Source organism: Cadophora gregata, assembly GCF_030347475.1.
Source record: "Cadophora gregata isolate MNR1 chromosome Unknown scaffold_13, whole genome shotgun sequence".
Lineage (NCBI taxonomy): Eukaryota > Fungi > Ascomycota > Leotiomycetes > Helotiales > Ploettnerulaceae > Cadophora > Cadophora gregata.
The window spans coordinates 1,151,610-1,173,779 of record NW_026695936.1 but is presented as its reverse complement, the minus strand read 5'-3'; the positions used below and the strand labels follow the sequence as shown (position 1 = coordinate 1,173,779).

General features: G+C 47.1%; 10 protein-coding genes across 10 annotated transcripts; 5 read left to right on the top strand and 5 right to left on the bottom strand.

The window, feature by feature from the left end:
• Window positions 1-2,345: 2,345 nt before the first annotated feature.
• On the top strand, window positions 2,346-4,042 carry YVH1 (tyrosine protein phosphatase yvh1; the record flags this gene model as incomplete). The annotated part of the gene is made up of 4 exons (XM_058497196.1): window positions 2,346-2,392; window positions 2,579-2,818; window positions 3,109-3,450; window positions 3,598-4,042. 4 exons carry the CDS (start codon window positions 2,346-2,348, stop codon window positions 4,040-4,042), a joined length of 1,074 nt encoding a protein of 357 aa, XP_058353139.1.
• A 1,898-nt stretch (window positions 4,043-5,940) lies between these two features.
• Window positions 5,941-6,590, bottom strand: ONS95_003865 (uncharacterized protein; the record flags this gene model as incomplete). The annotated part of the gene is made up of 3 exons (XM_058497195.1): window positions 5,941-6,120; window positions 6,174-6,425; window positions 6,477-6,590. 3 exons carry the CDS (start codon window positions 6,588-6,590, stop codon window positions 5,941-5,943), a joined length of 546 nt encoding a protein of 181 aa, XP_058353138.1.
• A 3,108-nt stretch (window positions 6,591-9,698) lies between these two features.
• ONS95_003864 (uncharacterized protein) lies at window positions 9,699-10,550 on the top strand (the record flags this gene model as incomplete). The annotated part of the gene is made up of 1 exon (XM_058497194.1): window positions 9,699-10,550. The coding sequence occupies one exon, from the start codon at window positions 9,699-9,701 to the stop codon at window positions 10,542-10,544; it is 846 nt and encodes a 281-aa protein (XP_058353137.1). The 3' UTR covers window positions 10,545-10,550.
• A 45-nt stretch (window positions 10,551-10,595) lies between these two features.
• Window positions 10,596-11,333, top strand: ONS95_003863 (uncharacterized protein; the record flags this gene model as incomplete). Its single annotated transcript, XM_058497193.1, has 2 exons — window positions 10,596-10,763; window positions 10,815-11,333. 2 exons carry the CDS (start codon window positions 10,596-10,598, stop codon window positions 11,331-11,333), a joined length of 687 nt encoding a protein of 228 aa, XP_058353136.1.
• A 367-nt stretch (window positions 11,334-11,700) lies between these two features.
• MVD1 (diphosphomevalonate decarboxylase) lies at window positions 11,701-13,270 on the bottom strand. Its single transcript, XM_058497192.1, has 2 exons — window positions 13,120-13,270; window positions 11,701-13,064 (listed from the first exon to the last, which is right to left on the bottom strand). Exons 1-2 carry the CDS (start codon window positions 13,179-13,181, stop codon window positions 11,951-11,953), a joined length of 1,176 nt encoding a protein of 391 aa, XP_058353135.1. The 5' UTR covers window positions 13,182-13,270; the 3' UTR covers window positions 11,701-11,950.
• A 173-nt stretch (window positions 13,271-13,443) lies between these two features.
• Window positions 13,444-14,303, top strand: CYT2 (Cytochrome c1 heme lyase; the record flags this gene model as incomplete). The annotated part of the gene is made up of 2 exons (XM_058497191.1): window positions 13,444-13,967; window positions 14,024-14,303. 2 exons carry the CDS (start codon window positions 13,444-13,446, stop codon window positions 14,301-14,303), a joined length of 804 nt encoding a protein of 267 aa, XP_058353134.1.
• A 242-nt stretch (window positions 14,304-14,545) lies between these two features.
• Window positions 14,546-16,232, bottom strand: ONS95_003860 (uncharacterized protein; the record flags this gene model as incomplete). Its single annotated transcript, XM_058497190.1, has 6 exons — window positions 14,546-15,325; window positions 15,383-15,720; window positions 15,771-15,834; window positions 15,884-15,896; window positions 15,947-16,038; window positions 16,110-16,232. 6 exons carry the CDS (start codon window positions 16,230-16,232, stop codon window positions 14,546-14,548), a joined length of 1,410 nt encoding a protein of 469 aa, XP_058353133.1.
• A 751-nt stretch (window positions 16,233-16,983) lies between these two features.
• Window positions 16,984-17,461, bottom strand: ONS95_003859 (uncharacterized protein; the record flags this gene model as incomplete). Its single annotated transcript, XM_058497189.1, has 2 exons — window positions 16,984-17,303; window positions 17,368-17,461. The coding sequence occupies 2 exons, from the start codon at window positions 17,459-17,461 to the stop codon at window positions 16,984-16,986; spliced, it is 414 nt and encodes a 137-aa protein (XP_058353132.1).
• Window positions 17,462-18,552: 1,091 nt separating this feature from the next.
• ONS95_003858 (uncharacterized protein) lies at window positions 18,553-19,203 on the bottom strand (the record flags this gene model as incomplete). Its single annotated transcript, XM_058497188.1, has 2 exons — window positions 18,553-18,776; window positions 18,903-19,203. 2 exons carry the CDS (start codon window positions 19,201-19,203, stop codon window positions 18,553-18,555), a joined length of 525 nt encoding a protein of 174 aa, XP_058353131.1.
• A 1,692-nt stretch (window positions 19,204-20,895) lies between these two features.
• ONS95_003857 (uncharacterized protein) lies at window positions 20,896-22,070 on the top strand (the record flags this gene model as incomplete). The annotated part of the gene is made up of 4 exons (XM_058497187.1): window positions 20,896-21,163; window positions 21,295-21,421; window positions 21,518-21,697; window positions 21,743-22,070. The coding sequence occupies 4 exons, from the start codon at window positions 20,896-20,898 to the stop codon at window positions 22,068-22,070; spliced, it is 903 nt and encodes a 300-aa protein (XP_058353130.1).
• Between the last annotated feature and the right edge of the window lie 100 nt (window positions 22,071-22,170).

Genomic DNA, 22,170 nt, shown 5'->3' with positions numbered 1-22,170 from the left:
GCTATCTGTCATTCGAACGGCACAACGTAAATTAACTGCAGACGAGAATAGAGTCGGTGAAATGTCTCAAGATTTGACTGCCGCGCGCAAATGCGTGTATTGTAAGGCCCCAAATCTCACCACTCCCAGATTAGTCACTATGTCACGAGCCTGTCCAAAACAAGACGTTCTACCTACCCATATTGCGCATTAGCTAGGGTGCTGCCGGTAGTTCTTGCAAACAGTCCATGATCAAGCTACCAACTGCCAAGAGCCAAGGAGGTGAGAGACACTAGAAAATTTCCTGATTTTACACTTTGTGGCATTTTTAGGGCCCAGTCTCCGCCTCAGGACGCGTCTTCTAAATGATTGCAACTATCGAACCCGTACCAATTGACCAACCAATCTTTTCGCCATCCACTGACAACCAAAAGCCTGTGTCGAGGACTAGTTCGCAAAAAAAAAACACCTTGCAAGATCTGCACCTTCATGGTTGGAAACCAGGATTTCGGCAGGCGTATCGCTGGTCGCTGATAATGTCGAATCAGAGCTATCCGGAGGTAATAACGAGACGAAATTACATCCATAAGCGGACATACTGGCGGACAGATGACATTCGCAATCCTCTCTATTGGGGAGATGTCAATGGGTTAGTCACAAGTGTTTCTGCCGATATCTCGCAGCCTCGGCGGAGAGAATGTTTCTTCACCGTAGAAGGGGCAAACCGCCATGGCGGTTCATACAGCGAATCATCAATCTGCTTAGCCGAGTAAATGACCCGATCACGGTGACAGTCCTTAGTCTTGAGAAGACGTTAGGCCATGGCAAGGCTGACCTCTTAATCGGCTTAGCATCTCCGAGCCGTGTCCTGTTTCACTCCCGGTAGAGGAAAGCCGGCAAAAGGACCTTACCGACTTAGTCAAGCCTGGCCACAGACCAAACCAAACCAAAGACGGCTTGGAATTTCCACTTACCGGCTCTTTGGGAGTCCGTAATTCAGGTCGGCGATTACATGCTGACAAGCAGACTTATGATCACCTCATACCTGGAAAATAATATGTAAACATGCCAAAGGGCCAAGTGATCTCAAGATCCAAAATCTTCTGACCACTTCTTTCAGCCTTGCTGCTGTGTGACCGCGCGAAACGGAATCCGAGTGAATCAGATGCAAACACTAAAAGCAGGTTCAAGGCACTCTGAAAGTTGCATGAGTGCATATGACGGAAGTGAGGCTTTCAGCTGAGAAAGCCACCTGCTCTGCCAATGTTCGGCCGCGTGTGACACAAACTCTCGCTTCCTTGAATGATGAATTGTCGCCACTGGTAAATGCAATAATGGATTGAGAATGTCGGGCTCCTTGACTCGAGTTCTGGTGTAACCTCGTAAAGTGTACCCTTTTTGCTCTCCCGATTGAGCCCGAGAGGAGGGCGTCTTATTTCTCCACAACCGAATACCCTTCAGACGTAACGAAATTATACTTCCAGGCTTCGAGACACTAGTAAACTCTGCGTCAGCCTTGTAAGACATGAATAATGGCTGTTTATCGGGCTATGTAACTTCCCAAGCCAACAACAAGTATCTTCGGTGTATCTTTTCTGCAAAGATCCACTTTCATAATGTATGTGGCCGACCAGCCGTGCAACATGCATGAAAACTACAAAGAACTCCAAGAAAGAAAGACAGGACATGCTCATCGTCCCGTTCCCCACGGTCCACGGATGATTCGGAAATTTCCCATCCATTAATTCACCGACGGTGACGACTCGGATATCAGGAACTGGGTTCAATGGCTAGGACATAGGGACCGAAAGCGGGCCAGGGACGGAGAACAAGGTTGCTTTGGGGAGGTGGATAGAAAGCGTGGAGCAACAGGCATTATTGACACAATGCGGCAGTCAGAGCCCACGGCAGATCACCATGGTTCCATCTTCGCCATCGATCGTGTTTCATGAGATTTGATGCTGCCTCCCCGAAACAACGAGCCGAAGTAATAATTGATAGGTGCCTCAGGCACACATATTCACTAGTCCCTCGGGAAGCAAGCCCTAAATCATCGCCAGTTCAGTCGACAAGGATTTCAAAATCAAAGGCGGGATAAACAAAAGTGCACAAAGGACGTCTGAGATACCATTACGAAAAGTTACAGCTAGTGGCCTTTCATCACCCAATTGTGATAACCCCTTTCGACGACCCCTTTTTCGTAAGCACCAACAGACCGAGGCTGTTTGACCATTGATCAGAAAACTGTGGGTAAGGAGTCAAGGACAAAGGGACGCAACGAGGGCTTTGGCCACCAGGAGCAGTAGCATCAAATTGATACTTCCAAGAAGGCAGGCAAAGTGGATTACATTCCGCCTCCGTCAAACATGGCGCTCTCACGAGTTCCAGGGGACGAGAACCTGTACGTTGGTGGGTAAGTACAGTTTCCAAATTCTGTTTGCCACTTCGCCCTCCTTTTAAACACAAATATTTACTACACGTGACGGGTCCATTCATTTCCTGTTCTGGGCACTATTGCAGGTTCCCAATGCAGCGTACGATCTCCAGCCTTCCGAATCACTATTGAAGACAAGGGCAACATCGCTAATGGAGCTTGCAGCATCTTCACCTTGCGCCGAAAGGCCGCTCTCGAAACCACAGGAATTACTCACATAGTCTCGGTTCTGAAATACGACTTCAAGGACTTCGAGGACTGGGAGAAGTACAAGCATCTGAGTATTGAGGTTGATGATGTCGACGATGAGAATCTGCTTGTAGAATTTGAGAGGACGGGGAAATTCATCGAGGAGGGCTTGAAGAGCGAAAAGGATGGCAAGAAAGGAGCTGTGTTGGTTCATTGGTGAGTGCATTTTGCTTCGGATTATCGGAATTCATTCTCCCTCAAAGTGTTGGATGTGGGAATTGGTCAAGATGACAATTCAGGTTCGGATATATGGAGTACCAAGGAGGGTTCCCAAATTTGCGTAGAATCGGAAGGGGAGAGCCTACGATGATAAATATCATAATTTGATCATTTGCGTGTTGACTCTTGTCATAATTAGCGGAGGAGTAAGATTCTGGGGCAGAGCTGCCTGCCCAAAACATGCCCATTGTTTTCATGCAAGTTGATCTCGCTAACCCTTTTCCCAGCGCGATGGGCAAATCTCGCTCTGTCACGGTCACAATCGCGTATCTCCTTCGCAAATATCCACACCACACAGTCAAGTCTGCTCTTGAATTGATCCGAGAATCTAGACCTATTGCGGAACCCAACGATGGCTTCATGGCCCAGCTCCAGCTCTACAAGGAGATGGGCTGTCCACGTGATATCGAAGCGCACCCAAAATATCAGAGATGGCTCTACGATCAAGAGGTTGGATTGGCTCTTGCAGCTGGCATGGCACCAGAACGAGTTCGCTTTAGAGACGAAGAAGAACTCGTCGAGAGCGAAATTGGGGGGAGAGAGCTTGAGCTACGTTGTAGGAAATGTCGGTATGTATATTCATTCCGCTTTTTGCTGCACGACTACGAGCCTGGCCCAGCACAGTGAAGGCCAGGACGAGGACTATTCAGTGCAAGCAAAACCACATAGTCTTGTTCCGTTCGGCTTTTTTGGGTTGGCTAATGATATCCTTTCAGACGAACACTAGCTACAACTCAATACCTTGTCAACCATCTCCCCACGCCGGGCAAAGCCCAAGCATTGCCAACAGATGGGCCGATATCCTCACTCAACCCGTCTCTACCACCTGCCCCGCTTCACAGTGCGTGTACTCACCACTTCCTGCATCCTGTATCCTGGATGCGGCCTGCCCTTGAGCAGGGTTTGCTCAGCGGCCGCTTGGAGTGTCCGAATCCGAAATGCGGAGGTCAACTCGGGCGCTACGCTTGGCAGGGTATGAGATGTAGCTGCGGGGTATGGGTATGTCCAGCGTTCAGTCTGCAAAAGGGGCGCGTCGACGAAGTCACCAAAAAGAATGACCATGGAACCAGTAAGTCTGGGAATATGGGAGATAAGGCCAAGATAGGGACTGGGCATGGCATTAGGCTACCGCCGGGAATGAAGGGGAAGGAGAATCTATAGGAACTGGAGGGGATGAAAGGCCCAGATTCAAGTGTTGAAGGCTTCACACAAAGTGCATGAACTCTAAGCAGCCTGATTCGTGGCTTCACGGCCTAGCATGGGGTTTCATTGGACTCGTGCAAGTCAGGTAAGCACGTTTCGACCGGAATGCGCCGCAGTCGCCCGATATGGAGCGTATTTGAAGCATTCGATGTCGTCGAAGACGCTCCCAGAGTAGAACACGATAGCTATCAATTCATAGGTGCTCATGCATGGATAAGTACGACCAGCGCACTCGCAGTATGCATCTGCATCAGTCGGAAGCGGCACGGTGAGGCGCACACGAGGAATCACGGTGCGATTTCCTGATTTGATGATCAATCACTCCTCGTGATGGCTTCCATGTCACTCCCGTAAGAACCCTTGGATGATTCGTGGATTGTGAGGAAACGAGGGATCCATACAGCGCAACGTTAACTTGCATGATATAAAACACGGAAAGACCAGACTGCTGGAATTCCAGTCAGCCAAACACGCCGTAAACACGCCGTACATCATGTATGTCCGAGGTGCGATCAGAGTTCTTCCTGCGGGTGGTGTTCGAGTAGCACCGAGACATTATGACTAGATATCTATAGTTGAACCGGACAGTGATGCCAACTCGGATAGTGCTCACTCTCCGAGCCTATAGACTTCATGCTATGCTGACGCAGCAGGATGACAAGAGAAACAGTTGAGATGTGGATTTGATGATTTTAGCAAGAAACAGAAGGAGTCTGTGTTGTGCTTCGATCTTCACTCGCACGCTGCCATTATTGCACACATAATGTACAGAAAAGAAGCATCAGGGTCAATCCAGACGATTGTCAGATTCCCCGTTCGCGACAATACAACTCCACCAAGCATGGATATGTCCTCAAGTCGCTCTACTTGCTAAGCTGCCGTTACCGCTGTATCTGGAAATATCAAGCGAACTTGCTGACAAGTGGGGTTCATTACTGGTTTTCCACTACCCAAGGTCCCGTAAACTTCAGAGAGGGGTACAAAGACTCGAATTGATTCAAGGAAATGTGGCTGATGTCAAGGATGGTAAAGGCTGAAGAGTAAGCACTAGCAGGAAGAGGTGGAGGTGCTCCAAACCGCAAGCGATCTCAACACCCCACCGCTGCCTGCAAGGCTGGAAATACTCACGGGACCCTACCTGTTACTTGAGCTTTAAATCGTTTACTCAACAGAGCTCGTTTAGGTTCTCGTTACTTGAATCCAAGCTGAAAGATCTGGACGAGGCAGCTTGGCACAGATATAGCGTTGCACCATCCACGATGTCGGCCGCCCTCTGAACAACGCGATCCAGCCTGGTGACTGCCGTGTAGGCGATCGATCATCCTTTATTTTTTACCAGGATAAAATACAAGGGTTTATAGACAGAACCTTGCCAAAGCCAATACATCCTTGTCGAATTCTATGCACATGGCAGGACGGACTGGACGGGTCGATCGTCTCAGGGATGTATCTCATCGGCCCTCCTGCTTGTCAATGATATGGAACAATTGCCAGAGTAGTGACGTGTATCAAAGAGTCAGACTACTAGTTGGAGCTCAGACTGAGGAGGTAGGTATTTTTCGTGTTGCGCCAACGAAGTTGATACCAGAAACTTGAACCATTGCGAGTTTGTCGAGCTGACTGTACTGGATCTCACTGAAGATGTTGACCATACTGGTCCGAGCACTAAAGAAGTCGGCATGCCCGATAGAACCAAGGAGTTGGTTTGCTTGGCAACCTATCGAAGCATAAGACCCTCCTTGATAGCCAGCCAGATGTGACTGAGAATAATTATAATCACGTGACTGGTGTCACCACGCCAATACCTAGGGGACAGCGAATCCTTGAATGTTGCATGACATGGCTGCAGAGTCCATTTAAGGAAAGCCTTTCGGGACTTGGGGAAAAAGATTCGGGTTCTGGAGACGTTCCCTGTTGCGCTTCGCAATCTCTGCATTTCTCTTCTTCTCGATTCGCTGCTGGTAAAAAGTTTTCTGCAGAGCAAAGACTCTGTGTTCTTCCTCAGCCGGGCTAGGTGTGGCCTCATCAGATCTCTTCTGCAGATTGCCTCATTAGTAGTCTACCTGACAACAAGAGTGGGCCTTGGCACCTTTTCGTCCGCACTCTTTTCCGTGGCCTTTTTATCGCTGTCCTTATCCTTGTCCTTTTCTTTATCCTTCTCCTTTTCTTTTGCTGATTCCTTCTCCTTCTTCTTTTTCTGCTTCTCATCAAATTCCTGTTTTAACCGTTCAATCTCCGCGTCCATTTCTTTCTTCTTCTTGGCGGCTATTGCGGCCTCGTCAATGATAGGGTTACAGAACCCCTTATCCTTAAGATGACCTGGACAAACGTAGAAGAAATCCTATGCAGAGGTGAGTAACAAACAGAGACATGTCGATTGATGATGACAAACCTTGTTCTCTGAGGCTACAAGAACGCTAGTGCTGGGTTTATAACATATCTCGCATGCTTTCGAGGCGGTATCGGCAACTTTCCGGTGTGTGTATACATTAGCAAACGACGCCATTCTTGGAAACTGTTAAAGACAGGTATGTCCTTCTGATATCGTATGGTGTGCGTTATCTGTCGGTGGACAGGAATTGCAAGATATCCCGGAAGAAGAGTGTTGATGGATGTCGTTGATGAGAGTCATGTGAACAGCCCGTGAGACTGGGGTTACCGCCTTAGCCTGTGTGGATCCCTACAACCAACGGTAAGCGTTGCCAAGTTTAGACGACGCTTCGATGTCAACACCACAAGATCACTCCAGCAATCCGAATCAGCTTCATGGCATTACTACTATAGGCCTTGATCTCCTGAATTGTGAGGCGAGTGGCTTCCATCTAAATCGTCTGGGACAGTCAAATTACAATGAAATGGTAAAAGCTCTATTTCATAACAGTGTTCCGTTCGTTTCTGCACCGTTGACTGATCAGTCATCGACATATTGCATCCCTTATAGAGCTACAAGGTCATCCAAATATGTACATGCTACTGTCCATACGTGAGTGACTTGGTAGCAGTGTCGCTTGACTCATTCCAATTTCCCCCGCAAAAATTGGGACAACAGTAGGCCGGAGAATTTCGATAAGACCTAGTTCTAGCAGCTAGGAAACAGCCTAACTGTACAATCAGTTTGTAAGTATGTATCTAAAGAGTATACAGCATTTCTCTCGAGATGAAACAATATACTTGCCATAGGTGGCGACAGCTATTCGGAGACTTCCCCCAGGTTTGAGCTGAACAAGCATTCGAAGAGAAGGCTCCAACAATTTTTCCACGCTTGTAGAAAGCTACCGAATGGTCTCTGAAAAGAAATTGTCAGTATGCCGAAGCTCTTGCTGGTGTCTACAACTCAGAAATGGATGCTTATATTACGAACAACATCGAGTCTGCAAGCGATCATTGAGATGAAGAAGATATCCTTCTGCGACTTTGAATTGATGAATTCTTCGACGAAGTCAAGTCGGTACTTAGCAAAAATGTGTTCCTCTCAAGCTTACCATATGGAGAGAAAATGGACATGCTTCTACAAAAATTTTGAGACATCGATACCAATAATGAAGAGATGGCGCATAAGGGAGCTATTACGCAGTTGAACACCGTAAAGGTTTGTAAGTTCGCCTAGAACTTAATGGAGATATCTTTCAACCTCATCGACCGCGTCAAAACGGGGTAGAGATCCACCTGAGTCTGGCTTTATATTTTTTCGGTCAAGACCATCGTTCGAAGACGAGGTGCAGCTTTCAAGGAAGAAAATCGGTCCCACGTGCTCTAGACAAAGGACAAAAAGCTCGAGGAGGATGAGGATATTCTGATTCAATTGTGGGAGGCGATAGGAGCTCCTTAGGACAGGTTAAGTAAGGAGGTAAATAGGCTCGAGCTGGACTGGAAGAGTTGAAGAAATGCCTCGAACATGCAGTGGTCAAAGCAAACAATTATTTGATAAATTTTGAAGAATAGGTTAGACAGGCGTTACAGAAAGATATGGTGTTTTAGTTAGAGCTTGAAGTTTATGTGGGAAGTAAGACAGAACCCCGAAGGACAAAGTCACGAAGCCAAACGATGCTCTGTTACATCCAAAGGTTGAATATACTTCACTGAAGGAGTAGAGTACTTCAGCTCCAGCTGTCTCGGATTTCCAGCATTTGGAGTCTCTAGTCTCAGCCGTCACTGAGGATTTTGAGAAGAAGCTACTAATCCGAGAGCTGCAAACACGAGATACAACAACCGGCGAGATATCTGGATGCTCTCATAATAAAGACTAAGTACAAAAAGACGATCTCTACTCTTGAAGGCAGATTAACAGAAATGGAAAAAATACAAGGCGGGTAAATTAACGAGTGTGGGTCCCTACTGCTATCCTTATGTCTTATTCATGGAAAAACTAACAGGATTTCATTTAGAGGCTCAGCTAGCAGAGGAGCGCGAAAGATCGAAAGGGCTCGAACAAAGACTGACACCGTTTATTTGTGGGGGTTGCCAACGCACAGTTTGAACGTTTTACGTTTCGTTGGACGACATCGCACCAGTATAGCCAGAATTTTACAATACATTCTTCTCCATTATTCAGCACCTATGGTGATCAGATATTCATGAAGTCTTGTTGCTGCTTTGCATAAACAACAGGAATAGACGTCTCACCGCTTTCTTATGCTTTACTGGAGGTTAGCATTCATGGGTAGGGTACGATTGTCTGCGTGACATGTTACGATGACTTCGGCAGACACAGGTATTGATAGAACACTAATACCGGTTACCATATGAATATAATCCAGGGAGCGTGCTAGGTGTGACTTGTGGACTTAACGCTGGCATGGTTATTGGAAGTATTGTACCCGGTTCGAGACAATGAATTTTTGGAGAAACAAACAGGCATTAGAGTCTAAAAATGTCTCATGCCTGTGGATACTCGGATAGCTCTGAAAATTGAAAGAAGATATACTATTTTCGTTCACGAAGCCTTCTGTCGACTATTAGCAAATCGTAACTGTACCCGTACATCCTAGTGGGGAAGTACTGGTCGACCATGAAGAATCCTTACGATAGAGCATTGTGGAACAATTGGAAAATGGTGTGTCGTCTCAAAGAAATCGTGAAGATTGGCAGAATTGGAAAGATCGAGAAGCGTGCGGTTGGGAATCCTGGGGAAATATTTTTACATCCCCGAGGAACATGCAGATGAGCGTGGAACGAGTCTTGCGGCAATTACGGGTGAAACCATGTCAACGTAATATAAGGCAATGTTTGACCTGCTCCATACCTTCAGTGTTTGCCTTAGATTGAGATTTGGCGTTTATTGTTTGTTGACTCGCCTAATGCGGCCCCACATAACCCAACCTTCACTCAGGTCCAAGTCCAGAAACCGTCTTCATCTTTGACATGGTTCGCGTTCGCATCACAAAATCGATATTGCAACTTGCCACAGTCGTGTACCACCACGTCTGAAACCCCGATCTTGGCATCGCCAGAGAGACCGTTGGCACCGATCCTTTGGAGTCCAGGTTGTTCAAGATCAGACTACACTCACCTTCAATTCGCACCTGGTGGATAGAATACGTGCGGCAAAAGTTTCACGGCACAAGAAGTCTTGAACCTGTGCGCTTTTGGCGGAGCACTTTCGAGTCCCAAACCAATGCTGCGTCGAAACTCGTCTAAATATGATCAGGCATTGTCAATTTCTGCAGAACAGGCAGCCCAGAACCTCCCTAATCACGTCAAGAGAACGTCTCATTGTGGAACCTGCGAAGAGAAGCCTAGCCATCAACCCGATTCGAGATCGGTGTCGATGGATGATGAGTCGCGCACGAAACTCTACCTAGAGATGATGAGAGAAAGTCTTCTCGACTTTGTTTCTAGGACCCAAAAGGTAGGCCCCATTGAGATCCCACTAGAACATGTAGTGCCTCTCTTTGGTGTTTGCAAGTCAGTCTTTGAGCACACAACCGCTACTCGAGTCGACGCCACGAAAGATTCAGCACATCCTCAGGTCACGGCGCTCAAGAAGCTCGCCGCCATGATGGTCAACAGCCAGCCGGGCCCAGTCATATTGGACTCGGAGGAGGTCTGTTGTGTATCAAAGCTATCCTCATACCTTGAAAATCCTCTGTCACATCTCTCACAACGGGATCCTTCACTTGATACACCACAATTTGTTGCAGTACAGTCTGCCCCAGCAGCAAAAGTCAAAGCCCCGAAGACCAAAAGCATATGCAACACTACATCATCAACTGTATCTGAGAGTATCCACAAGGATAAACTTGTGGACCTTGAAGAGGAGGCAGCCATGAATTCAAGTGAGAATGAAATTATGGATCGCATCACAACCATCTACAAGACATCGTTTCCTGAAACATTTACCAACATTTCGGACGATCTTGACACCGCGAAAGGCAGAGCATTGAAGGGATACGTTGATATTATAGATGATGGTCTCAACACCATGAGGAAAGCGGAGAACACAACCCTGGAACAATTATAGTCGACGCGCAAGAAAGTCCAAAATTTTGAAGCTAAGATTCACGACATTGAAATGAAAGCAGCAGAAGACCTCCGATCCGAACGTGGCTCCTACGCAACACTCAAGAGGAATCTGAGTAGGAGGATCGATGACCTGGAGAGAGACTTAGAAACCACAAAAAAGACTCTCCAGAAGACTGAGGCGAAGATTACCAAGCGAGCCGAGCAGCACTCAACTTATGTCCAAAAATTGTAGAGCCAACTTAAGACCTCTGAATCAAGATATCAACAGGAAATCAAGAACCATGGTTTCACTAAGCCGGATTATGAGTCGACGCTCGAAGAATTGGAGAGTCTCAAGGCTACGGGAAAAAGGACGTCTGATGACCACGATGCTAAATTGCTAGCACAGGGGCAGGAACTAGCCAAGTTGAGGTCTAGTCGAACCAACCCTAAGATTGAGAAGGACAATATTGAGCGAGCCGTTCATAATGCTATGCGCGTAAGGCAGGCTGAAATTGACGATATCAAGGCAGAGTCGAGACAAAAGCAAGCCGAGATCGACAGACTAGAAATTGAGCTTACTGATATGCAAGATGCACTGCAACGACAAGAGTTCGAGCTGGAGGAGAAGCAGATCGAGTTGAATGATGTGTTGGAGCAGCTCGCGGACGACAAGCCTGTACTTGAGCAAAAGAACGAGATCATCAGTACCCTGGCAAGCAATCTTGTAAATACTCGGGGGGCTCTCGATAGACAAAACAGGTGGGACGAACCTTGCCCGGCGTACCATCGTTTGAGAGGCAGATAGCTACTCTAGAGGAGGAGTTGAAGGCAGAACGAGCGAAAACGTCTGCTCTCAAGGAACAAGTTAAACGCATGGGCAAAGCGCTCATCGACATTGGCCGGGCAGCTGTACAGGCAAGCGAGTATCCTATATCTGGCTCTTTCTAGAGCTAGGCCTGCAGTTTTGTGTGCCACTACAGAAGTTGTGGCGAGGTCGTGTGTCAGAATAATATACGTGTGTAGAATTATGGCAAGACATTCGCATAACGTCAACACAGTCAAATAATATTGAGGCAGGACAAGCCGATACTGAATCAGCTATTCATGGCCCCCTGAAGACTGTGAGGGAATAGATTAAGATGCAGATTCTCGGATTGCTTTGAATCAAATTTCGTCAATGTTATTTCTCATTGCTGGTGATTAAACTTCTCAATCGAATTTCAGGTACACTGCCAGGCAAAAGGGAAAAAAAAAACAAATAGAACAGAGAGTCATGAGAGTATTAGCAGATGGGAGTTCATGGCAATGATAGCGAGTAAAATATGACAAATATCAATCCGCAAAGCAAATTCTAAAGCTTTTACGGCTATCTTCGCTCGCAGGATATCATTTCTATTGACAGCAGGTAATTTTCGGGACTTTTCACTTCTGTACTGGCGCACCGGTAGCATCGATCAGAGACTCCTCAGTCCTAATTGGACCCTCACCAACAGAAGTCAAGATGACCCTGCTCACACCATCCTTCAACACCTGTACAGCTCTAGCATCGAGATTGCTTGGATTTTGTGGCTCAATGTCCCGTGTTTTCCAACCATCCAAACCTCCTAAGGCACCGTTCAAGACTCCAGCAACCGCATCCACGTTCTCCTCTTCGTAATAGATAACGGCGTTTGGCCCAGCATCGAAAGTATACGCCGCAATGATCTTTCCAGCATTCTTGTTGATATCCTCCACCACTCTGATAGCCGCTCGACTGACATCATTGAGGTAGAAGATTGGCGGGAAGGTATCCAGACATGTAGCATGGAAACTGTTACTCTCCCTCATCGTGACCTCACCAAAGCTCTGGAAGTCTTTCTCTTTGATTGCCTTCTCCATTAACAGCATGCTTTCTGGTACCACAACCTCCGCTCTGCGTTTGAAGAGTTTCGATGTAGCGACGGTAATCTGCATGCCGGATGTACTACTGACTCCCTTCTTCTCGGCTGAGACCACGAGGATCAAAGCGCGCATCGTGGGCCAATGTGATGCTGGCGCTACCTGGACAGCAAGACTGTCTGATCCGTCATCCTTCTCTCCCATCTGCCACGCTACATATCCGCCAAATAGTGAACGACATGCACTTCCGCTTCCTTGTCTTGCAATTCTGGATAGTTCTGTAGGTGATGCAGGTAACTCATAAAGATTTGCAATTGCTCGCACGAGAGCAGCGAAGCCGGCAGCAGAGGATGCTAGACCTGCAGCGGTAGGGAAATTGTTCTCGGAGACAATACGGAGGGGAAGAGTGGCGATCTTAGCGAGAGAAGAATCGGAAGCTTCGAGGGCTGTGCGGAGGGAGCGCAATTCGCGGAAACATGCTTGTGTTCGTGCACCTGAGACGTCTTGAGTGGAGGAGTTGAGGATGAGGCTGTCTTCTGGGCCGAAAGTAGCAGAGCATGCTGCTGTGGTATGTGTGCGGAGATCAGCTTGAGAAAGTGTTACCGACACAGAGGAGTTGGTCGGGAGGTTAAGTTTTGCATCGCGTTTTCCCCAATACCTGAGTGTTTTGTTAGTGGTGTTGTCAAAAGGAGGGGTTGATGGAGGGGTTTTACTTGACAACAGCGATATTGACTGGGGCAGTTGTGCTGGCTTGATAGATTTTTTGGTCTGCCATTCTGGATTTAAAATTTCTGTCAAGAGCATGAATAAGTGTTGGGACTGATCGAACTCTTGAGAAGTTCTCAAGAGAAGTGAAGCTTGTGGTACTGTATTCGTTTGGCACCAAAGGAGATGGAAATTGGAGGCGGTCTGCACTAACCAATCGGCGATTTGCTTTCCAATGGCCGACATCCAGGGACCAGCCCGGCTCGGATTATATTTTGGTGTGAAAGCATCATCGAGCTGCAGCTTCATTTCCGCAACAGTGACTGTACAAAATGTCAAAAGAAACAGAAACCCAGCCAGAAACATGTCCCGTTGATCCAGCTACCCGTGCGGCATGGCTGAAAAACAATCCCGGAGGCAGACCAGTGGTCTTCCCCGGAATAACTCAAGAAGCCAGTCAAACCAGTGCAGGAAATAGCTGCGACTCCAAAACAATCGACCAAAAACCTCCTCCAAAACGTAGCTTCTTCTCGCGCTTCACGACCCCCGTAGCGCTTCCAGGCGATGCTCCTAAAACCCTCGGACTGGAACGCGAAGTCTCGACCATTCCAAGAGCTTCTCCAGTAAACAATGACGAAGGCGCAAAGCCGGCGAACAGCGAAAAGGAGAGCGGGGTTAGTGAGAGTGGGAACTGGATATATCCTTCTGAGAAGATGTTCTTTGATGCTATGAAGAGGAAAGGTTATGCAAGTGAGGCGAATGACATGAAGACGATTGTGCCGATTCATAATGCGGTTAATGAGAGGGCATGGAAGGAGATCAAGGAATGGGAGAGGCCGTATGGGAGTGAGCAGAAGTATGTTGCAATCTAGATTCTCCTGCGAGATTTTCGGAATTGACTAGTCGGATTAGATGCGGTGGACCAAGACTTCATTCCTTCTTGGGACTTTCCCAGACTTTGAGCCCAAAGGCTCGAGTCAACACCTGGTTGGGATACACAGCTCCATTCGACAGACACGACTGGGTTGTTGACAGGTGTGGCAAAAGAGTGGATTATATTATCGACTTCTATGCTGGGAGGAATGACGGGACGGCGAATGGCAAGCTTAATTTCTTCCTGGATGTAAGGCCCAAGTTGAATACTTGGGAAGGCTGGAAAATGAGAGCATCAAAGATAATAGGCTTGGCTTAATGTATTGTAGATTGGCATTGGCATTGGCATTGGTGCTTATGTGGCGGATTCTGATGGAATCTTCGCTTCGTCGGAATAGTGTATCATAGAGGAGGGAGTGTACGTTTTGTTGTATAGTACAAAGGTCGAAGTGCCGTAATCAACGGACATCAAGCAAATATGATGCACTAGACTGGTAAGAGACAGGACATTTCATGGAGCGTCTCGAACTCATATACTATGTTGATACACTACTAACACCGTTACTGTATCCTCAGATTCTCCGGTCTCCTAATCCTCACTCCGGACATAGTCTCCATGGCACCTGTGTTTAAATCCCAGCCAAGCTCTCCCAGCTTTTTCAAGATATCTCTGTGAATCCTCCTAATGTAAGTGGCAGTATCGTTCAATGCCTCCAGGAGCGGTTTCCCAGCTGGTTTCCCATTCTTCGCAAACCATAACGCAAACATCCATGCAGACAGTATATCACATGTTTCCGCGCCATCTTCCAACACCACCAAGAAGGTTTTCTGAGGCTCGTCATACCAGATGACATAGTTCTCATATTTGAATACCTCAAAGAGCTGAGTGAGGGAAGAGTTCATATCTGTAACTTGGCTGAAGCACTTGATAATCGAACCCAAGTCAACACCAAGCTTGCAATGGCCTAGTACCTCCCGGTTCCACCTCAGAATGCCATCTCGTTCGAAAACACTTTCCTGTAACATAACAGTCTCAGGTACTGGCCAATTAATCTCCTCCAGCATTGGGTACCAAGACTCGCTGGTTTTCAAATTTGCTGGCCCTTGATACTCTGCTGTGGATATCTGCTCTAGGACAATAGAGAAAATGAGATTTGCCCGCTGGCGGTTGATCGTTCGCATACAGACTGCTCTTACTGCGAGGTAATTTGTACCGAGATGAATGGAAAGGAGGAAGATGAGTGCGCTCCAGGTTGCCAATTTAGACGTTATGTGTGAGACGACAATGCTACCAACAAGCATTCCCAGGAGTGATATGACGGTTTCTTGACTAGAGTCTTTCTATTTCCACATCAGCAAACTCCAGAAAGCCTGCAGAAGGAGTCTCTACTAACTTACAGCATTCAACTCTCCCAAATTCCCCTGGGTAGCAAAATGGGCACTGAGCGAAGCCTTCGAACTCCCTGCCGCAACACCACACAACGATCTAAGGACACTAGATAGACTCAAAAGAGCAACTCTAGAAGCTTTTGGAAAAGCTGGCGATAAACAGTCTAGAATCATAGCAGCGTCGTTGAAGATATCTGCCGCAAGTCGATACATCTTGCATTCTGGCTCAAGTGAAGTACCGAGTCTGTGTGCGAAGAGGATAGTGGCTATTCGGCCCATGCTCTCCTGTAGGACAGAGAGGAGGAGAGCGGCAGTAGGTGAGGCGTGAGAGTCTCCGACACCAATTCCTGTTAATATCTTAAGTACGATTTATGAACTTAGGAGTGCGCCATTGTACCTTCGAGAACAGCTCTGGAAGACAGCATTCCAGCAATAGAGCTTGAGAATGCCTGTAATGAGTCCTAGCATGAACTTAGCTCAACCTATCTTCATCCAAACGCTGGAGCTCACATAAAATTGATACCTGTAACAAAATAGGTTAGTATCGTTCATCAATTGAATATTAAAACGTACTCAAGATAATCACCTGTCACACTATGAGGATACCCTGCTGGCAAGAACGCATGGAGCACACTCTTAGCATAGCTGTTCACATTCTTAGGAATCTACGACTCTATTAGCTTCAGAGATCATCCAAAATTCTTGATGAGCCAGACGGATCTCGGAGACCACGTACCACAACATCAATCCGCTCTCCCTTCCCGCTTGGTTGGCTCTTGATATACGTAGCAACTATGTTATTCGCCTGGTCTATCTCTTGAATCTCGAGCAGCGACTGGGATATATGTTTCTGACTCATTTTGGAAGAATTGCGGTGTGTTTTTACGACATCGATTTAGTATTGTGAGTTGGGAGTTGTGAAACTCACATTGCGTTTGCGTTGAATCCATACGAGGCTGAGCTCGGGTATTTGCAGATGGCTTCAAGTCGTGTCCAAGTAGCCCAGCGGAAGCGAGATGTTGATTTGACAACCTTATAGTGGCACAAATCATGTATACTGGAGTGCCGAATGGCAATACAGGCTTGCCAGTCGCCAGGTATTCTGTCTGTAAGATTTTGCCTGACATACAAAAGTAGATGAGCGATCACAGACTGTGCAAAGCGCAAAATTCATCGCAAAAGCGAAACGCAACATTCCAGTCACGGGCGTATACGTCTATGCTACTCCGAAGAGAGCCCACATATGGTGGTGTGAAGGTATTGGAGATTGGATTTTATAGCTTATGTACAGGCCACTGATCTTGCGACAGATAAGTGGCCGATTGACCCCTAGAAAATGAGCCTCCAAAAAAGTCGTCCGATATGTCCACACTCCAAGCGACTGAGCGTTCCTTTTCCCATCACTGCTGCCAATGTCCCTTTCGCACCTGGTCTTTCTTCCAAGCCATTGGGGGATAGTCACATCCCAATATCATGTCTCGCATGCTCATCATCACCTCGTTTCCTCATCCGTGACATGAATTGCATTTTTCTTCGCAGTGCGTAGGGTATGATTGCTTTGCCTTCTCAACAAATCTACCCAATATTCCTCCTTAGCTCGTCATATCAGCTCAGCAGACTAATGTAGCCCCACCAGTCTCAATGGCATCGATTTCGGAGAGGTCAATGGGCTGTCTTCGGAAGCGTGCTGGCAACTCGCTGCGGTCGAAGAACTCGCCCTTTGCAGGAGCTACGGAGCCCAAAGATTGTCCAGAGAGAGACCCGATAGTTCCATCTGCGGCCTTGGAGCGGCCAAGAGGACCATGTTGTTGGGCTTGTTGTCTGTAGGAGGAGAAAGATGCCGAAGAAGACTTTTGGGAGGATGCGAAGTCTGCTGGAAGTTCGTGGGTAGGAGAGGCTGGATGAGCGTGAGGGGTATGGTCGATAGAAGCTGGTGCGTTGTCAGTTCAACAATTTGAAGATTTGAGACCATTAGAGCCTTCGACATAACATACAAGGAATCGAACGCTTTCCCAAGAACTTGATCAAAGGAGTGCGCTCAGCATGTGCAGCTGCCGAGGCCTGCCGGAGACACTTGGTCGCGAACATCTTCAAAGCGAAACTTGCGTCGAACGGTTCTAAGATAGAGCTGACAACTGTTTTCCGGGATCCTGCGGGCAAAGCTGTCCTTCTATTGCGTCGAGATGGTCTTATTGATATTGAGGTTCGGCGTGTTTTTCGAGCGGGACGGAGGCTGGAGCTTTATCTTGTGAACGCGAATGAGCTCCTCCGCCAGTTCTCAACTAGTGCTCGTGCCTCGCTAAAAGGTAAAGGGGAGGCCTGCAGGAATGGGATGGGGAAACAAATTTGACGTGGCACAGCGCAACCAGATTCGTTAGAAGGGGGTTTTTTTTCTTGTTGAAATTGTACTGGCTAGGTATTTCAGGAGATGGGAAAACTTCAGATTTGACCCAGGAAAGGCTGCATGAAGAGATAGAAGCGAGCGGAGGGAAATTCACAATATCGATTAGTGTTTCTTGCTGATAAGCGGCCGTTGCCGTCAGCGAATACGGAGCTCTCCAAAACGCCATCCCTACAACGCGGCCCATGGTGCAGTGCAGTAGTGGGGGAAAGCTTCCTTGCATTCATGGCGTGATAGAAAATTTACATGGGTTTTTCTAGCATCGTTCTGGGAAGTCATCTGGAGCCGCTCCAATAATTGGTTGCTATCTTGCAATGCTGCTGCTGGCAAAGTTTCTCCTCACATGCGGTGACCCATTTTTGCCTTCGTCTCCCACTTAGAAACGGGCGTCTTTCCGAGCTCCACAGGCGTTCGCGGCGAAAAAGGATGTTGTGGAGAGCTGGACGTTGGAGTTGTTGTCGTCTGACTCTGATTTCTCCAGGACACCAACAACTCATCCTTCATTGTCAGCCTTGATACTGACTGTCAGTTGCGGTGGGTCTAGAGACATGCTGAAGCTCGGCGTCTCGGCGTCCAGAGTGGGATGAATTTGAAAAGAAGACTTGGGGTAATATCTGTTGGCATTTGAAATTCTATGCCAACTTATAGACTTCCTAATGAAGAACCCTTCCCCGCATTCAAGTACACCTTCCTACTCACACCTTTCAGACCTCCCAGAATAATAGATACCAGCCCATAACCATCATCTCTCGTTGTTCCACACGCTCAGTCATCCGCTTCAAGAAGCGAAGTCCGCAATTGCGGCATTAAAGTAGCCGTCAATCTTGGCCTTCTGAGCAGTCCCTGTAGCCTTTGTATCACTGGACGAAATGGCAATAAGGGCATCAGAGAAGGTGTCAGTCTTTGTCTTCAAAGTGGCCAGGCTGTTCTGGACAGTGGTTGTAAGTCCATCTGCCGCAAAGCGAGCCTTCTTAGCCCGAATTGCTGTGAGAGAAGCCTCGACTGTCGGCAGATTCGAAGTCAGCACTTTCTTGGTAGATTGATAATGAGGTATTAAGAAAAAATAAATGCAAGTCTGAAAAGTACCAGGCACAACACCAACAGCAATTGATTCAAGAGAAAACTCACCACTAGGAGTCAGTCTGTCAACAGCTGCAACGATGGATTGAGAGTCGGCTGAACTCAGCTGAGGAGTAGCGCGGGCATCCGTGGTTCCTTTGTCAATGGCGGTTCCCAGGTTGCTTTGTGCCGTGAGGATGGGAATTGCTGCCAGAAGACCTCCATTGTAGTTGTTGGCGGCCGTTGTGAGTGTTTGGACGTTCGAATTGATGGCCGAAATATCATTGAGAATCGTAGCAGTGTCTCGCTTTCCAATAGTGAGTGCCGTCACGGCTGTGGCAAGGAAGAGAAAGTTCTTGATGGCGACCATTTCGACTATCTGAGTAGAGTAGTTGAATGACTGAGTTCTATGAAGATGTGTGCGATATATGAGAAACTGAATGTATTGGACATATTGGGGAACGAGAAGTTTTTATATGTGGATGAAGCCTCGGAACAGATCAAGGTCACAAGCACTGGTCGTGCTCTTCTCCCAAGGGAACAAGCATTGACAACATTTCCCCTCTTTCCAAGACGATGGACTCAAACAAATGTAGTATACTGCTCCGATGATTCACCGCCAAAGAGGGGGATCATCAATATCGACAGTCAGATAAACAAGCCAGAACACGGAAATGTTACCCAGGTAGTCAATGTATCCGACAAGTTAAACTCCTTAAAGCTTACACGATGAGGAGGCCTTGTTCGACAGCAGGACCCTGCTTCGAACCCCGCGTTATAATTTGGACGGTAGCATTTTTGGGATTTCCCGGACCAGAGTATACAACAAGTGTTTCTCCGCAAGCCTGTTGACAATAACATAGTGTCTGACTAAACACTAAGGCTACCGTTACTGCCAAGTATTGATGTGCAGATTAAGAACACGGCAGATCTCATTCAAGAGTAAGATCAAATGCAGGAAATACCGATGAAGTACAGCGAGTCTGGGGAAGTTGAAGTGTGGGGAAATTGGCCAAGAAGACGTTAGAAGTGAGGATATTTCAACCTCGGACATTAGCTGCAGCCAAATAGAAGACGCTATTCTGAACATGTGCTAACCAAGGATTCTCCACGTCGCGTGGATAAATACCAGAACGTGGAAAGTAAAACCGAGTAGTACGGTGTAAAGATGCAAGATGGCTGTATGACTGCCGAGGTTGACATGTGGATGTAACCCATGGGAATGACCCATGGCGTTACAATTAGGAACCAGAATACACTTCAAGTGTGACCGTGAAATTTACATAATGTAATAATGTTAGAAAGTAAGAGCTTCCAACAGATTCGCTGTGTGCTGGAGTAGAAATTGTGCTGTGTCAGTACTCGTACCCTCGATAGTGAGACTATAATTTTCTGATTTGTATGCCTACTCTTTTGATCCGAGTAATAAGGTACTCGACAGACGCAAGTGCTTGACCGGTATGAGAAGCTCCGGAGTGGGAAATACCACAGGTCAGTTTGAGCCGGATCAATGCTGCAAGCCTGTGTTGGTTTATCGCAAGGAGAGGGTGTAATGTCGATGTCGTTGATGTCGTTTAACTCGGGTGGAGTTGAGGTGAGGCTTGGCGTCCGATCTGTGCCACTGCCCAATCCCTTCATTGGCTGCAGCTCACACCACCTCAACGTGCCATACTCTTGGAGATTAAGCACAACCAACAGAACATCCTAGCAAAGCTTAGTCAATATCAATCGACAATGAAGCTCTGAGAGATTTCTCATAAATTATAGTATTCACTGTCTTGGAATGATCTGGGGTTGGGTTGTGGTTACAGCCAGGAGGAGTCCCAGTCCTTTACACTTGCTTTGCATCATGTAAGTCAAAGCATATCCAAGATTGATCATATTGAAACTCAACTGCGTACAACATAGCTCTTCTACTTCAAGTCTGCTCTCACAGGGAAGCTAGTAAATTGATCCAATTCTGCGGCTCAGTACAGTTCAAGAGAACTTTTAAGAATATCTCCGTACCTTTCTCTCACTTACGATTCAGGGCAAGCCCTTACGAAAGCGAGACTCTATCAAGATGGAGAAAGTAGATAAATCGAAAAAGGACAAGCAAGGAGCTTCAACAAGGACAGATTTGCCAAATGCTCACGAGCTTTTCCTCACAGCCATCATCCCAAATGAAGAATTCGAAACAACGCTGCGAATTCTCCAAGGCTACTGTGCAATAAGCCCAACCCAAGTTCTGACTCGAAAACTAACTTGGGAGGGCCCTCGTACACGTACGCCAACAGGAATCGACTCAAAATTCATCAAGAATCAGCCTCAGGCAAAGGTACCACATTGGAGTGAGTATGCATTGGGAGGCATTTGTTTCCTTCGAGAAGCCGAGGTCATGATGTCCTACATCCTGGATACTTTCCCCATCTTACTTGTCATGTTCTTCCGAACCCAGAGCTAATTTCTCCTGGCTCTGTAGCTGGTCTATCGGTACAACTCTCGCGGCAGTCGTATATAATGCATCTACTGTATGAAGTCGACCGTCAGTCATTCGGAAGGGCTGAGAGTGATCAGATGTCTGCCTTCCATGCTTCTCCAGCACCATTGTAAGTGGATTTGACAAATCTCTTTCCAACAAGTCAAGCAGAGTTACAAATTTGAGTATCTATAGGGGTCTAACACAATTACTGACATCGAAATAGACTACTGGATCAGCGCATTGGTGTTCTACGATGGAATGACCTCCCAGATCCTACTGAGACTCCAAAATTACCAGGCGGAAGACTCCTTGACCCTAACGCAGTAAAGCCTGTCAACACGCGACTGATGTTCAGTATTGAAAACCAGGGCCTTTGCTCATTTATGAAGATGATCAATCATAGGTTTGTTTAACTCGTCGAATTGCGCTCCAATATTGACACAGACAGATTTGTTCGAGAGGGGATCCAGGAAAGCAACAGATTTGTCCATGGCGATGTAGTCTTTGACTTAACGCGCTATCTGCAATTCCCAGTCGGCGAGAACGATAACCCGTCTACCATCAGAACCGAGTTACCAGACTTCGGTACTCTTACACCATTCGACTCTGAGAACAAGTGGATCTTGACGGCGTCTACTATTGTCACGAGGGGTGACAATCCACAACAGGTGAAGAAGGGAACAGATCAGTTGGTGGCAATCAAGGATGATTTTGAGGGCTGTTTTGATTTCAAGGTACTCGACAGGCATATATTTGACACTAGAGTCAAGTTCTGAGGACTATTTTCCATAAACGATGCTGGCGTTTGGCTGGTAACGGGAATCGGAGTAGCTAGATATCAGATCGACTTTGAATTCTATCCTCATTCCACAGTCA

What these genes read in the sequence shown, in the direction of transcription:
- MVD1 (XM_058497192.1), bottom strand. Translation starts at nt 13,181, where the DNA reads ATGGCAGACCAAAAAATCTATCAAGCCAGCACAACTGCCCCAGTCAAT. An exon ending in GTCAATATCGCTGTTGTCAA is followed by an intron (nt 13,065 to 13,119) that starts GTAAAACCCCTC and finishes CAAAACACTCAG; the next exon opens with GTATTGGGGAAAACGCGATG.